The sequence below is a fragment of the Caretta caretta genome, chromosome 9 (assembly GCF_965140235.1).
Source record: "Caretta caretta isolate rCarCar2 chromosome 9, rCarCar1.hap1, whole genome shotgun sequence".
In the NCBI taxonomy this organism is placed as follows: domain Eukaryota; kingdom Metazoa; phylum Chordata; order Testudines; family Cheloniidae; genus Caretta; species Caretta caretta.
The window spans coordinates 75,199,248-75,214,931 of NC_134214.1; the positions used below are offsets into that span (position 1 = coordinate 75,199,248).

At 41.2% G+C, this 15,684-nt stretch overlaps 1 protein-coding gene across 1 annotated transcript; it reads right to left on the reverse strand.

The window, feature by feature from the left end:
* Positions 1-11,928: 11,928 nt before the first annotated feature.
* On the reverse strand, positions 11,929-15,240 carry POU3F4 (POU class 3 homeobox 4). The gene has a single exon (XM_048862900.2). The coding sequence runs from the start codon at positions 15,138-15,140 to the stop codon at positions 14,055-14,057; it is 1,086 nt and encodes a 361-aa protein (XP_048718857.1). The 5' UTR covers positions 15,141-15,240; the 3' UTR covers positions 11,929-14,054.
* Between the last annotated feature and the right edge of the window lie 444 nt (positions 15,241-15,684).

Below are 15,684 nucleotides of genomic sequence, written 5' to 3' on the forward strand. Positions count from 1 at the left end.
ATACCCAGTCTGTGCCAGTCCTCTCCAGTGCTGCTTAGCGCATGCATCTAGCCCCTTATGATTCTTTCCTGGCTTTCCTAACTGCCCCTCGTACCATCCTAGTTCTCTTCCTGATACTCTCACTACCTTGCCAACTTTCTGTCTTCTAACCTGACCATTTCTAATGCCCTTGTGGCTCTTCTTGTCGTTCTCTAGCTATGTCACGGTTCTCCCGTGGTCCCTGATTCGCCCACAATTCTCAGGCTTCTTTGGGACTCCAGTACTGTCCATTTTATAATGCTCTAATGTTGCCCCTGATCCTCTTTGACACTCCATTGGTCCTTTGTACAAACCTCAATCATCTTTGCACACGCCACTTAGCCAGCACTCCTCCAAAATCAATATGCAGCTCAGACTCAATCTTACAAAGAAATTAATATAGGTCAGAATCATGGCTTTAATTCTGTGCATAACTTCTACTACCCAGTGTGCTGATAATGCTGGGGTCCATCTCCTTCCCTTCTTTGTTTTTTCAACCCAGCCCTCTTTTTCTTCTTCTTCAGATGCAAGAGAGTAAGATTAGTTAATCTGATTCATCAGAGCAGATGAGGAAATACACAAAGCTCTATCTCAAGGGCAGTGGTGGTTCCCAAAATGAATAGTTTCATTTCTCAAAAAGAAAAGGAGTACTTGTGGCACCTTAGAAACTAACCAATTTATTTGAGCATGAGCTTTCGTGAGCTACAGCTCACTTCATCGGATGCATACCGTGGAAACTGCAGAAGACATTATATACACACAGAGACCATGAAACAATACCTCCTCCCACCCCACTGTCCTGCTGGTAATAGCTTATCTAAAGTGATCATCAAGTTGGGCCATTTCCAGCACAAATCCAGGTTTTCTCACCCTCCACACCCCCCCCCCCCCCCACAAACTCACTCTCCTGCTGGTAATAGCCCATCCAAAGTGACCACTCTCTTCACAATGTGTATGATAATCAAGGTGGGCCATTTCCTGCACAAATCCAGGTTCTCTCACCCCCTCACCCCCCTCCAAAAACCACACACACAAACTCACTCTCCTGCTGGTAATAGCTTATCCAAAGTGACCACTCTTCCTACAATGTGCATAGTAATCAAGGTGAGCCATTTCCAGCACAAATCCAGGCTTTCTCACCCCCCCCCCCTCCCCCGGGAACACACACAAACTCACTCTCCTGCTGGCAATAGCTCATCCAAACTGACCACTCTCCAAGTTTAAATCCAAGTTTAACCAGAACGTCTGGGGGGGGGGGGGGTGTAGGAAAAAACAAGGGGAAATAGGCTACCTTGCATAATGACTTAGCCACTCCCAGTCTCTATTTAAGCCTAAATTAATAGTATCCAATTTGCAAATGAATTCCAATTCAGCAGTTTCTCGCTGGAGTCTGGATTTGAAGTTTTTTTGTTGTAAGATAGCGACCTTCATGTCTGTGATTGCGTGACCCGAGAGATTGAAGTGTTCTCCGACTGGTTTATGAATGTTCTAATTCTTGACATCTGATTTGTGTCCATTTATTCTTTTACATAGAGACTGTCCAGTTTGACCAATGTAAATGGCAGAGGGGCATTGCTGGCACATGATGGCATATATCACATTGGTGGATGTGCAGGTGAACGAGCCTCTGATAGTGTGGCTGATGTTATTAGGCCCTGTGATGGTGTCCCCTGAATAGATATGTGGGCACAGTTGGCAACGGGCTTTGTTGCAAGGATAGGTTCCTGGGTTAGTGGTTCTGTTGTGTGGTATGTGGTTGTTGGTGAGTATTTGCTTCAGGTTGCGGGGCTGTCTGTAGGCAAGGACTGGCCTGTCTCCCAAGATTTGTGAGAGTGTTGGGTCATCCTTCAGGATAGGTTGTAGATCCTTAATAATGCATTGGAGGGGTTTTAGTTGGGGGCTGAAGGTGACGGCTAGTGGCGTTCTGTTATTTTCTTTGTTAGGCCTGTCCTGTAGTAGGTGACTTCTGGGAACTCTTCTGGCTCTATCAATCTGTTTCTTCACTTCCACAGGTGGGTATTGTAGTTGTAAGAACGCTTGATAGAGATCTTGTAGGTGTTTGTCTCTGTCTGAGGGGTTGGAGTAAATACGGTTGTATCGCAGAGCTTGACTGTAGATGATGGATCGTGTGGTGTGGTCAGGGTGAAAGCTGGAGGCATGTAGGTAGGAATAGCGGTTTCATTTCTGTTAAAGCAGGAGCAGTCCGACAACTAGTTTTAGAAGTAACATATCCCATAGTTTCAGAGAAGGATGTTAAAAACGCTTAGCGCTAAGGATACGGGTGGGGATGTTTCAATGTCTAAAGCTGTTCAGTTTGTAAAGGACGAAAATGAAATATAACAGAAGTATGTAAAATAATGAATATTGTAGAGAAGGTCAGCTTTTCCCATTCTTACCCTGTCCTATTCATACAGGAACAAAAGGCCACCACAGCTGCTCTTTGGGACCCACAAAACTTACAACTATCCCTGATTTTGGGGGTTCTACAAATTATCAAGCATAATATCCATTTTATTGCCCCCCTTCTAAACTAATGGATTAGTCATGAGCCCCCCAACCTCTGGGGCTCTTTGAATCCATGACTGTAGGTGCCTCTGGTTTTAGAGAGACAATAAAGCCATTTGAAATGGGTGGGAGTGCTAATGGCTTCCAATGGCATTTGGACCACATCAAGCTCCTTCCTATTTGATAGCCAGTTGCCTGCACATAAGCTGCCTCCTCTGCTGACCTCCTGGGCATCTATCATCCATTTTTATTATAGTTTTATACTGCTAACATTGTAGTATCTGATCGCCTTCTATGTAAAATCGATTACCGATAGCAAAGTCCCTACTAGACTTTCTGGAGTTGTTGCTCTTCACCCTTTTGGTGCCGGTGATGGGGGTGGATGGGTGAGTAATATAAGCTCTGCATGCAGTGGCATTATGGTTTTGGTTTTGGGGGGTGGGGGTTTTGGGCAGCAGTTGAGGGATGTTAGTGATGAAACTTGTTTTAGCAGAATAAGCATTGGGTCTAAAAGAGGAATTAGTGCATTCTGAGCCTGACTGAAACTGGTTAAGTTTGGCAAGGGAAAAAAATTGCATTGGCCCTCAGAAAAACACTAGGGTGAGCTCAGTATACCCAATGAAACTTAAAGGTAACCTATTTAAAACAGGAAATACTTTTCTACCTAACGTACAGTTAACAATAGAAGTCACTACCACATGAAACAGCGAAGCAAATAGTTTGGTGAGATTTGAAAGAGAATAGGCATTTGTGGGAATAACACTACCATGCCCAGCAACACTAGCTGGGATCAATAGTCTTTCAGATGTTTATCCTCATATATTAGGGCATAAACTGATCACCAGTTAGAGGTCAGCAAGAAATTTCTGGCCACCATTTAGGCTTCATGATTTCCTGTGACGCATTCAGTATTAGTCAATGCTGGAGACTTGATAGTGGATTAAATGGACCATGCGCAGATTCCAAAATGGCAATTCCTATGTGATATATAGATTTGTACTACCAGTGGGTTAAGCTTGCACCACTTATCTATTCCTTTTGCTACTATTAACAAAGGAGTGAATTAATATTCTGTTTTTGTATTCTTACTGCAAATTTTGCCTTTAGAATGGATTCATGTTTTGCCATTTTCTGTTCTCGTTACTATGTTTGTTATGAGAATGAGATATCATAACTTTAATGTCCAGGATAGTCTGTGAAACACTATAAACATTTAATAGACTCATAAACACAGACTTTAACCTTTTCAATATTCTGTATTTTGATTGGCTACCCATTCCACTTCATCCCTACAGGTTACCGAGGCTGTAAACAGGAAGAATGGGAATGGCTAGTGAATCAAACAGCAGAAATACTGAAAAGGTCAAAGTAGTGCAGTTTACTATTATCTTCCTCCGAATATATGAAGCGTTACAATTCTGATACCACATTCTTGTGACTTAGATTGTGGCAAGAAGAAGAAATGGGACAAAATAAATCTGTTCTTAAGACAATCATTATAATGTGGATGGAAACTAGAACATACTTAACTCATTTTCCTTTACCAATGTTTTGGTGGTGCTAGGTTTCTGCACTTCCCTTTCATGGCTTGTCATGTACTGGACAAAAAGCAAACCTGCAATTTCAGAACAAATGCTTTATTTTTGGTTATGGAACTGGGAATGCTTCTCCAAATGTTGGCTTAGTGCTAAAATCTCATTATTCATCATCCTTTTATTCTACATAGCTCATTTTATAAAAAATATCCAAGTACTTTTTCAGTCAAGGATTACAAAAAAAAGTTATGCAGTGGAAATGCACACAGTGAATTTGAGCCCCAGGTGGACTCTAAATTGAAATAAATTGACATTGGTGCACAGTATGGCAAATGGACAAAATACCATCTATACCAGGCAATACAGACCTTTGTTTTCAATCAGACATGAAGACTAAGGTACTGTAACAGGCACTCTGTTTTATTAAATTGGCTATGGATTGCTACTCATGCTATTTTTGTCCATGGAACAATTTCTGAAGCCATCTAATATTACCCCTGTTTAGGAAAGAAAAGGCACTCAGACAGCAGGTCAAGAAGTGAATGTGTTGGTGAACTCTCTTTGGAGGTAAGGTGGAGCATAGTAGATGGGTTGAGGGGAACAGAGGAAACAAACAACTCATCTCAGGTTTACTATAAGATTTCGAGATGGTGGATTTAATCCCTGTATTTCTAAATACAAACAAAGTTATGCTGTCAGATATGGGATAACAGGAAACACAAGAAGATGAAAACATCATTTGGTTTGTATTTCAACAATAAATTAAAAATGGCAAATATTAAACATTCTTAACTTGAGTTACTGTAAACTTATGTCACCTATGCAACTTATTGCACATCTTGTTCTACCAAACGCATATTTAAAGAAAAAGTCTCTTTCATACCTGCCTTCTGCATCCTAATTTTGGTCTGAACCATCTCCTGTAGTTTCAGTTCTGGACTGCATTCAAAACCTAAAGACAACTGTCTTCTAATTTCAATACAAATGCGATTGAAATAATGGCTAATTGTACAAGATTTCTACTATTTTACACTGAAAGCTCAAAAAACCCCATATTGCAAGTTTCTGGCATCCTAGTTCTGATAAGTCTTTAAACTTGAACCCTTATTCGAAACCTGCTCCAGATACAAACACGGCAGCTTCAACCCATCTCCTCGGCAATGCAGTTATCTTCTACTAATGCTGATCAAACCTTTTCTACTGAGAGGGAATGCATAATGGTGTGATACGAAGTATGTATTTTTATACAAACAGATTTTGTTACATTATACAATAATTTCACCAAAGATCTCTTCTACGTATAGTCAAGTGGGTTATGTGTTGTTTGCCTGCCTGTCAAAGATGAAGTTTGCGCTCCTAGAACTCCTACTGAAGTTACCAGGACTTTTGGGAGTGTATGTGATACAGAATTTGGACCCATATGTTGTATGTACATGTCATTCTTACATGCTTGTTTGGTTTGACTAGTATTACGGGATTAAGGGATTTTTCTACTCCAATTAAAGGTAAAATTAAGGGATTTTTCTACTCCATTTAAAGGTATTCAGTGGAAAGGGCTTGACTGCAATTTTTCTCAGGCAGAACTCCCATGGGTTAAAATTGGGATTTCCTTTATGGAGAAGTCAAATAAAATTTAATAGGAGTTAAACATGCTACCATTCTCTATAAAAGTCTATAGATATTTAGACTTGGTGGGTTTAGTGATCCACAAGACATTTACAAATCCACTTGTACAATCCACATTTCTGTCAAAAATAGGTCAAATAGCCAATGTATTTATAAAGCTTGAATGATGCAAACAGAGAGAAAATGAATAATCTAATTTTCAACAGTATGAGGTTTTTAGTTGTTAGCTACTATGTTATAAGAACCTAAAAGTGAACACTTAGTTCTTAATTCTCAACAGGATTCTGAGATATGGAACTGTTTTTTTATTTTAATTTTACTTTTTTGCAGTATCATACTGTAGCAAAAATTGTCATGCAATGAGATCGATTGGTTTTCCACAGTTATTGCACAGAATTTCTGTTTTGGTGTATGATTCCCAACATCTGCTGGTGGGCTTTCAATCTGGTTTAACTAGATCACAAGTTACTAGCTGTAGATATGTGTAACAAAGACTGATTCTTTAATCCAGACAGAACTACAAAACCTTCCACACTGCTCATATTACCTGCCATTTGCCCTAAGTCTGAAATGGAAGGGAAGTTAAGAGTTAAGATTGTTGTTTATCCTTCAATATTTTATGGTCAGTGAGATCTGTGGGAGGGAGCTATTTTAAAGGCCAACAGTAAATAGGAAAAACAAAACTTCCTGCTTTGAGACTAAAGAGAAAATAATTGTCAGATCTAAAATAGCAGAAATTGTACATTGGATAAATATTATTTGTTCTTGGGATGCAGAAGTTAAAGACTTGCATCATTAAAAAAACAATCTAATGGCAGAATAATAGTGATATTTTTTGTCCTGTAATATTAATGAGCAATGTCCCATAATAAAAGAAGCCGTTTCTAGATTCTGCATTTATTTTTGAAATATTTTTTAGTATTTTAAAATGTACTTTTGCACAGGCCAACTTTTAACTGCCATTTTCATGCTGTTGCATCCTGTCACTTTCTAACATGCAATTGACCAGGAATAGTGCAGCGCTCCAGAGCTAGAAGCATGGAGATCAATATCGCAGTAAGAAGGGGTCAGCAATAATTAAAATTTATCAGTAGCTTCTTAGCTTATGGTTGACAGGCTTTAAACAACAGCAAATATTCCTTCTATCCCTTTCCAAGGTTTAAATTGGTATTTACAATTTTAATCAAGAGTCTGATTTTGCAAACATGTACTATCAGGACAAGCATAGTGCTTATTGTCAGTGGGGCAATGTTGGTTGTAAGCATTATGCCTAGTAGTGAGTGAATGAAGGATTAGGCCTCATCTTTGCAGAGTCCCATTGAAATAAAGTCCTGTTGCATATGGGTGTGCTGTGTATATACAGACCTCTTCACAAGTTCAGTTTATCTAGGTTCTGGTACTGCACACATCACAGAGGTATCTAACCCTCTAAGGTTGTAGTTTTATTTTAATTACTCACCCTATCTTCAAGGGGCTTAAAATTTGACCAAACAATCAGCTTTGTCTGAAATTTGACATGTAAAATTACATATTAGGTTCAAACCTCTCATTATTATTCCTTTTTAGCATATTAAAACAAAAGTTTATTTAGTTTGGCCATTTTCATAATTTACAAGTTTAAAAAAATTGATGCTTACTGCTTTAAGAATCGTTTTGATTTTGGAATTATTTAGCATCTGGGCCATAGTATGGTCTAATTGCTTTTGATATTTAAAAAATAAAATTAAAAACAGCTGAGAGATGGTGGTTTACAAATTGGCTGTTACACATGTAAAGTAAATTTTATCCCACAGTCACTCTTAAGGATCTTAACAACAGCTATCACATATCCTAAATACGTAATTACTGTGGAGCCTTTCTCATCTATTGGGTACATAATACTTCTTGTAAGAAAGGGGAAAAATGCACATTTTAGGTCCTGATACAATCCTACATATATATTTGCAGGAACTTTATGCGAATGAGTAGTTCAAGGGGACCACTCACATGCATAAAGGTTGTGTATATATTTTTATAGGATGTGAGCTTTTGCATCTGATCCTGCAAACATGCACATGAAGTACTCATAGTGGCATGGGTAATCACACTAAATTAAATGGGACTGCTCACAAGTTACCAGTGTGTGCTTCAGAATCAGACCCTTAGCAAATAGACTGCAAAAGGTCATCAGCTCCTATTACTGTGCCTTTCTTACCTTGTTGTGGGATGAGTGAAACATATAATACATGCTGACTTCCATTTGTGGATCTGCTACTGATATCAGTGGCAGTTTTGCTACATAAATCCAGGGCATAATATGGTCAGATGGTTTCACCCTGCTCTAGTTGAAGCTGTGGCATAATTTCCATTAAAACAACCCCCCTCCCCCCAAAAAACAACCCTAAAAGTTTTATGTTCAAAGGTTTTTAAAGCTTCTTGGTCAAACTCAGTCTAGGTGTGAACCCACTTCATATCCTGAATTAGCTCTGGAGTAATTCTACAGTAAAGTGAGACACTGTCCCTAGCTCTCAGTGATTTTGCTTTAAAGTGACCAGTTTGATAAATGATGTCTTTCCTAAAAGAGAGAACAACATTGCTACCGTGGGAACATTTAAAATTGAAATTTTAAAAAGTGTCAGATTTTCTCCTTTTCAAATAACATAAAAAAGCAAAGGCAATTCAACCACAAAATTATTAAAATATGGTTAAGGGTCTCTATTAAAATCACAAAAGCAAGGAAATTCAGTCTTACCACTGAAATACATTTTCCAGTCGATTCTTCTTTGGGCTATGTGAGGTATTTAAGCACTAAATTAGTGCCTTCCCTTAATGCTCATGGCCATGAAGAATACCTCTTAAATCCCTCAGACATTAATACTTCAGTGGGAGCGATGCCTGTGTGGTGACTGCAGGAACAGGGCCAATTCTGCTCTTAAAAGAGGGCAAAGTGATTCAACCCAATTCTGCTCTCAGTTATGCTGCTGTAAATCCAGAGTAATTCCACTGGAGTCAGGTGCTCAAGTACCATGGTGATGGGCAGTCTTATAAAAGCTAACGTAGGTTCTGGTTTTACAATGCTACAACTGAGAACAAATTATGGACCTCTTCTTATAGTCACTCATGCAAAAAAAAAAAAAAAAAAAGCACAAGGAAGCATATAGGCAACTTCACAAATACAGGATTTCAGGGCTGATTGTTTCTTAGATTTTAATCTTAACTTATTCTTTCCTTGTTATTGGTTTGTCACACCTTTAGCATTTGTCGGGCACCGTATGTATGTTTGTGAATAGGGAAATATACTTGGGTTTGATTTTTTCCCCCCAGAAGGCACTAGCTCCTCAGCTCCATTTGGAAGTTAATGGAAGATGTGGGTGCTCAGCACCTCTGAAAATCAGGGGTGTGTGTATGAGTATGAGAATAGAGGAGAGGACAGTGATCTATACTTAACATAAGAGGGCACAAAAGAGTTTCATTTTGCTCAGAGGGAAACTAAGTTAGAGAGTGAATGGGGTGCTGAATTTTTATTTTCTTTGTGGATTTTCCTTGCTTGTGGTTCTCCACTCACCCCCTCCCTCTATACATAATGATCTTTTAAAACACTTTTGTTTATATTTTATTTTATTCTTTCCATGTATCCATTTTGCCTATCAACAGCAACTCTAGGTGTATGGACAATTATAAAAACAAAAGCCCTCCGCCATACAATAATCAAATACACACAACATCCAAATGATCCTAACAGGACCCAATTCCAGCTAGAACCTTCCACTCTGAACCAACACCTTTTTGAAAAGCTTTACCCCATAAGGCTCCAAACTGTAATAGTAATCATAATCACCTAAAGTATTTATTGATCTCATAGGCTTTTCTTAAGAGTCCTTATCGGTGGTGGTTAAAAAATATTTCACTATGTGTCTAGTTGTGACTAAATTAGTACATGGTTACTTTGTATATTTTCCATCTTTTCTTTTATTGTGGGGGGAGGGGTGGTGGGGCAGGATATGAGAAATATAATGACTTTGTAATTGTTTCCCTTCTGCTTTTCAGTCCTTTTTAAATAGTTAAAAACTATGGTCCACAGTTCTGAAACACCCAATCAACATAAGTGCTATTGTGAGTAGCCAGATTTAAGCCAATAGGAATAGGAATACAGGTTAGTGTTTGCAGGAGGCCTATGAGGTGATCAAGGGCCCGATCTTAGTCATTACTCAGCAACATGACCATTGTCTTCTCATATGGGTCTCTGGCCTAATGAATGCAGGCTGACCACTTTGAAAGCAAAGGAAGTTTTGTCATTGACTTCAGTGGGAACAGGATCAGGCCCCAAAACTGTGATCTCCAGTGCAGTGTCAGTAGTTAAAAGATTAAATTGTTTTTCCAAAATGTATTCCTATGATTGGAAAAAAAAATAATTGCACATTGTCTACACTCTACACCCCTCTTTTTAATAAATTCAGGATTTTCTGTTTGTAGCCTGAGTGGAGTCAGGGTAGCAGCAGCAGCCTGAGATGTGAACAAATGGAAATCTATGAATGCTAAACACTTTCCAGGGAACAGTGCTTGGTTTATTAAAGACAAACACAGCTCCCTCCTAGCTTTGGTGCTAGTGTCTCTCTCTCTCTCTCTCTCTCTCTCTTTTTAAGGGTTTGCTGCAGCCTGTCAACAGAGGTATTTCTTTCTTTCCCCTCCACTCTCCCCCCCTTAAATTGTACATAGGACTGTTGTATTTTTTCTTCCAGCTCAGGCTGAGAGACTATATATGAAATTGTACTAACAATTCAGCTAGGCTTTGTTTGCTGGTGTCTAGCCATTCCTTCCTCCCTTACTCTCCCCCAAGACTTATTTTGCTCCTATAGCTCTGATAAGGTGCTGAGGATGTAGCTTTCCAGTTTCACCCCCTTAGATATGATTAACTGTTGTTTTTCAATACTCCACTTCTTGTTCACATGGGACAGAGCCCCCCCCCCCCCCGTACTATGAACCTGCAGCAATCTGAACCTAAAGCTGCCTCCCTGGCAAGGGTCATCCGCAGAGGCATCCGTGCAGCTAACCCTCAGACCCAGGCATCTCTTTCACTTGGTTTCTAGGGGAGATGGGGAGGGTGAGCCCATGGGGCAAGAAATATGTAACAAAAGAAACTTCATTCATGCTGCTTCCTGCTGGGGGGCGGGAGGGGGGAGGAGATAGAGCCATCATCCTACTGGTATCAGTATGCTTTTATTAATTTTTTTTTAATCTGTTCAATGTATTGAAGTCTGGATGAAATAAATTGAACGAAGGAGTGTATACTCTCACAATTGGCCCCTACTGGACCATCAACCCAGTGATACAATGACATTTACTGTAAACCGAAACAAGGATCAGCCTTTCCACTGGGTGTATATAATGTGTACATACATCTTACGTACGGTGTGTTTCTATATAAACCATATTTGTATTTAGATATCTCTATAGACATAGCATTAATGTAGGGTACAACTGCACCGTCTTAGACGATCGGGAAAATCTAGGTCTATTGTTCCTAGGAAAAGTTACCTTTTAAAAATGGTTATAGTCTCTTCGTCTCTCCAACAGCCGTCACTACTTCACGGCTACAGAATAAGAGTCCATACTTTCAAAAATACGAACAGGCCTCACCTGCACTGTGTCTCCATGTGGAGTGGGTGACTCTGTGTAGAATACACACACCCCACCATCAAGCGAAATATTTCCCCATCGCTGCCAGTGAAATCCCTGTCGCTACCTCTAGGACGAGGAGAAAGACCAAACAACAGCGCCCTCGTGTTTAAAACACAAACCAAATGCCTCAAGCCACCCAGCATGTCCCCCAGCCCTACCCCAGAAACGCGCTGTCTCCAAACCCTGGCCGCGCTGGGCTGCAGGCGGAGTAAGCAATGCCTCCCTCCATATTGCAACACCAACGCCACCCAAGCCCCGCTAGGCAGCAGCCCCCCGGCGAGCCAAGCGCCCCTCGGGCGGGAGAGCACCGCGAAAGGCCGGGGCAGACCTTTCCGAAAGGAGACCAGCGGTGCCCAGACACCCGCTGAGCTGGGCTCGGGGAGTTGCTCGTCGATTTGTGCCCATTGCCCGGCGCGGGGAGGGTTCAAAACCAGGGAGAACCACGGTGGATCTCCTCCGAGAAGCTTTGGGGGCCCTGATAAAAGATTGAAAGGATCAGAATACATGTGGGCTACAATGAGCCAAAGGCCGGAGCTGAGGTTTGTCCGAAATGTCCCAGTTTATACACCACGCAAATAAAGCAACGTTGTTTTTGTAAAAATGTTTATTTAACCCTTTTTTCCCCCTTTCACAACAATAAAATATTGCGTCAATATAAACCCCTGGACTAAAACTGGTCGACGATCAAACACGACAGCGAATCGTGTGTGTATAATTTTTTTTACACCCATTTCGGCTTTTGGAAACCTTTTTTTGTGTTTTTTAAACATAATGCGGAATTTATTGAAAATAAATAATCGTGGGCAACGGCAATAGGCAATTTTGAATAAAATAGTTGAAAAAAGCAACCTTTAATGAAAATAGCGTTTATTATACATCAGTTACTAAACGAATAAACTAAATGATCTGTCTTTAAATTAATAACTTCCAAAAACGTTTAATATACAAAACTGTACAGGTATAAAGTTGGCAGAAATAGTCAGGTCCTCAGTGTCGAGATTTTAGCGCGTACTGAAAAATACTTGAAAAATATAAATGTCAAAATGAAAATCTTAAGGGGGGGGGGGGGAGAAGAGATCTGGGGAGCGCAGTAATGCAATTTGCTAATATAGCTGCAGCTTCAGGGATGCAAAGCAGCAGGGTCAACATGGGCCTTCCGTCCTAGCTACCGGTATGTCTCCCCCTCCCCGAGCTCAGCCAAAAACTGGGGGAGGCAGGGTTGGCCTTGCCTTTAGGTAGTATGGATTGGGGGGGGGGGTGGTCTCCAGATAGCGAGCTGTGTGCGGGAGTGTATCAATAACTATATTCTATATATACACACACAGGGCACACATCCAGCCCAGAGTACCCCGCCTCTGTGGAGACAGTCATTATACAGTGTGTTTGGAGCAATATTTGTGCATTGTGTGCGTTTATAATAGGTGATTTTCCGTGTGTGTGTAGATGGCTGTATATACACACACATCTGTATACACTCACATATATATAGTATGTATAGACATATTTACACACATACATACTACATAGCTGTGTACACACACAGAGTACATCTCTACTGAGGGCTGGGAAGAAGGGAAGGATAAAGCACAGCTCCTTCATATGCCAGAAAAATGGTTACACTTTTTTAGCATTTTTATTCACTTGCCTTTTTTTGTTTGTTTGTTTTTTTAATAAAAAGCTTTTCAACAAATCTAGCATTTCCTCGTGAGACGAAAATAAGCTCAGCATGAAACAAAAGCGGGCATTTCCCCGAAATTCATTTCGACACCTCAGGATCCCTCTTTAATATTGAAACAAAAATACAGAGAAACTGATTTCTGAAGCCAAAGCGCAGAATTATTAAGGTGTTTTACTACAGACCTTCGCAGTCTGCCGCTGATCAGAAGCCCAACACAGCTTCAGAAAGAAAAGAAGGGACACATCCTTTATTTTATTTGCAATGCTTAATTTCAGATCTCTCTTCCTCCCCCCCTACCCCCGCCTCCGTGGAGGAGGGAACAGGGAGTCGGGGGGGTTATTTCAGAACTGCAATCTGACCGTTTCGTGGTTTTAGGAAGTTATTTGAATAGAAGGAAAAGCTACAACAAATCAGGCTGTTACTCTTCATAACGTGCAAGCGGCAGTCAGCTGTGTTACAGTCAAAGGAGGCACAATTTCCTGCCTTTGGGGTGCAGAAGGGGGACCCCACTCCTCTAGTATGGAATTTGGGGGAATGAAGGGGAGCGAAGGGAATTATCCCTTCTCCCCACTACAGTAACAGTGATATGCCCAATACATGGAGCGGGGGGAATGATTGCTCAATTCGGTACAAATTATGCCACAAATATTGTGTACAGTTTGTAGTAAAACACCTCAGACATTTAAAAACGCTATATAAGTCTTTAAAAATGCAAAACTAGTCTATTGTAAAACAGATTCACCTGAAATACAGCTGATATAACCAAGGCGCTGGAAGGTTATTCATAGGCACACATCTGTCTTTATTTTTTTTTCTTCCTAGTGGAGACCGAAAACAAACCTTGTTTGATAGTAAACAATATGTACTGATCAGCGAAAAGGTTTGAGAGAAAATATTGCCCAGGCGGAAGAGCAGGAAGCCCCATGCTCTAAGTCTTCGAGTATTTGTTTTTGTTTCCTCTTTAAGCATAAGTTAAAACCCCCTTTAGAAAATCCGCGCTGTTCCCAGTCCTGTCTGCGAGCCGAGCCCTATAGTCAAAGATCGTGGCAGGATGTGTCTGTTTTCACGTTATGAGAATAAACCTCATGTTGCTGCTGATCCCCTGGTGGAGTCATTCTTTTCTCTTTTTGCCGTCTGTTACAAAACCAGACACGCACCACTTCTTTCTCTAACTGCAGGCTGTCTGCCAAGGAGGAGATCTCTTGGGCTGCAGGTTTGGGACATTTAAGAAAATGAGTTTCCAAAACCCCTTTGACACTCACCTCTATCGAGGTTCTCTTCTTTCTTTTCCTGCCTTGGGCTGCGATTTTGTCAATACTAGTCGGGCTGCCGGTAGATGAATCTGCCTCTTCTAGCCACTTGTTTAGTAGCGGTTTCAGTTTGCACATGTTCTTAAAGCTGAGCTGCAGAGCCTCAAACCTGCAGATAGTAGTCTGGGAGAAAACATTGCCATAGAGAGTCCCTAGTGCTAAGCCAACGTCTGCTTGAGTGAATCCCAACTTGATTCTCCTTTGTTTGAACTGCTTTGCAAACTGTTCCAACTCATCTGATGTCGGCGTCTCCTCGTCAGAGTGATCCTGACAGTGATGGGAGCCTATATCTCCATGATCTGCGGGGTCCCTCAGCACTGGGTGCAAGCTTTGGGTAGTGGCTGAGGCTGGAGGTGGTGTTAGACCCCCATGGTCCAACATGCCACTGACTGTGAAGCCAGGTTGCGAGTAGACATTAATAGGCTGTCCACTGGAGGTTATTGATGAGTTATGAGCTGGACTGGCTCCCCATGCGTTGGGATGATTTGTATGGGGCGAGTGGTGAGACACATGAGGCGACCTGTGATGGATGATTGCGCCAAGCTGGAGATCTTCTCTTCCTGGCTTCACGTCTTGCTGGTCGAGGGGGCTCGTCGCTAGCGTGGAGGACCACGGAGTCCCATCACTGAGGCTGGTCACCCAGTGGTGTCCGAGAGGATGCCCATTGCTAGGAACTCCCTGTAAGTAGTCACTTTGGAGAAGTTTTTGAGGGTTTCTGAAAGGACTCCCTTGCTGCATGCCCGCCGAGTCTGCATGGACTAAGGAGCTGGAACTGAGAATGCTGTAGGGATTAGAGGCAGCTGTGGCCATGGTTGGTGTAGGTCCCCTACTAGTTATAATGTGGCAAAGGGAGCAGCTTCAGCCTTTGACATCTACCAGGCAAGGGAGCCAAATCAGCAACCACTGAGTTATTGGCAGCGCTGCTGGCCAATGACAGCATTTCATCTGTCGGGAAGCTTTGGCTGCACCAATGAGGGGTGAAGAGGCAGGTCGCGCTGTCCAAATTAGGTTTGCGAAACCCAGGAGTTAAAGTGAGTCTGAAGCAGGAAGTGAATCAATCTTTAGGCTCCATTGGTTGCTGCTAGCTGGCTGTCCACGGTTCATTTGTTTAACTCTTTCTTCACTGCATGCCAAGATTTGTTTTTAAGATCTTATGAGAGGGGAGGGGGGATGACAGAGCATGGTTTAAATTTGTAGTGATTAATTCCAGGTACAGCAAAAAACAGAGGTTAAATGCCGGCACCGAAGACTGACAATCTATCCTTAGCACAGTTCATACGGACTCCCCAATCGGTCCAGCATTGTAAATGCAACATGAAGGTAATTGTGAGATGATAAACTATAGATTTATATC

Bases quoted from the DNA above. Each gene is read 5' to 3' on its own strand.
- POU3F4 (XM_048862900.2), bottom strand. From the start codon at position 15,140: ATGGCCACAGCTGCCTCTAATCCCTACAGCATTCTCAGTTCCAGCTCC.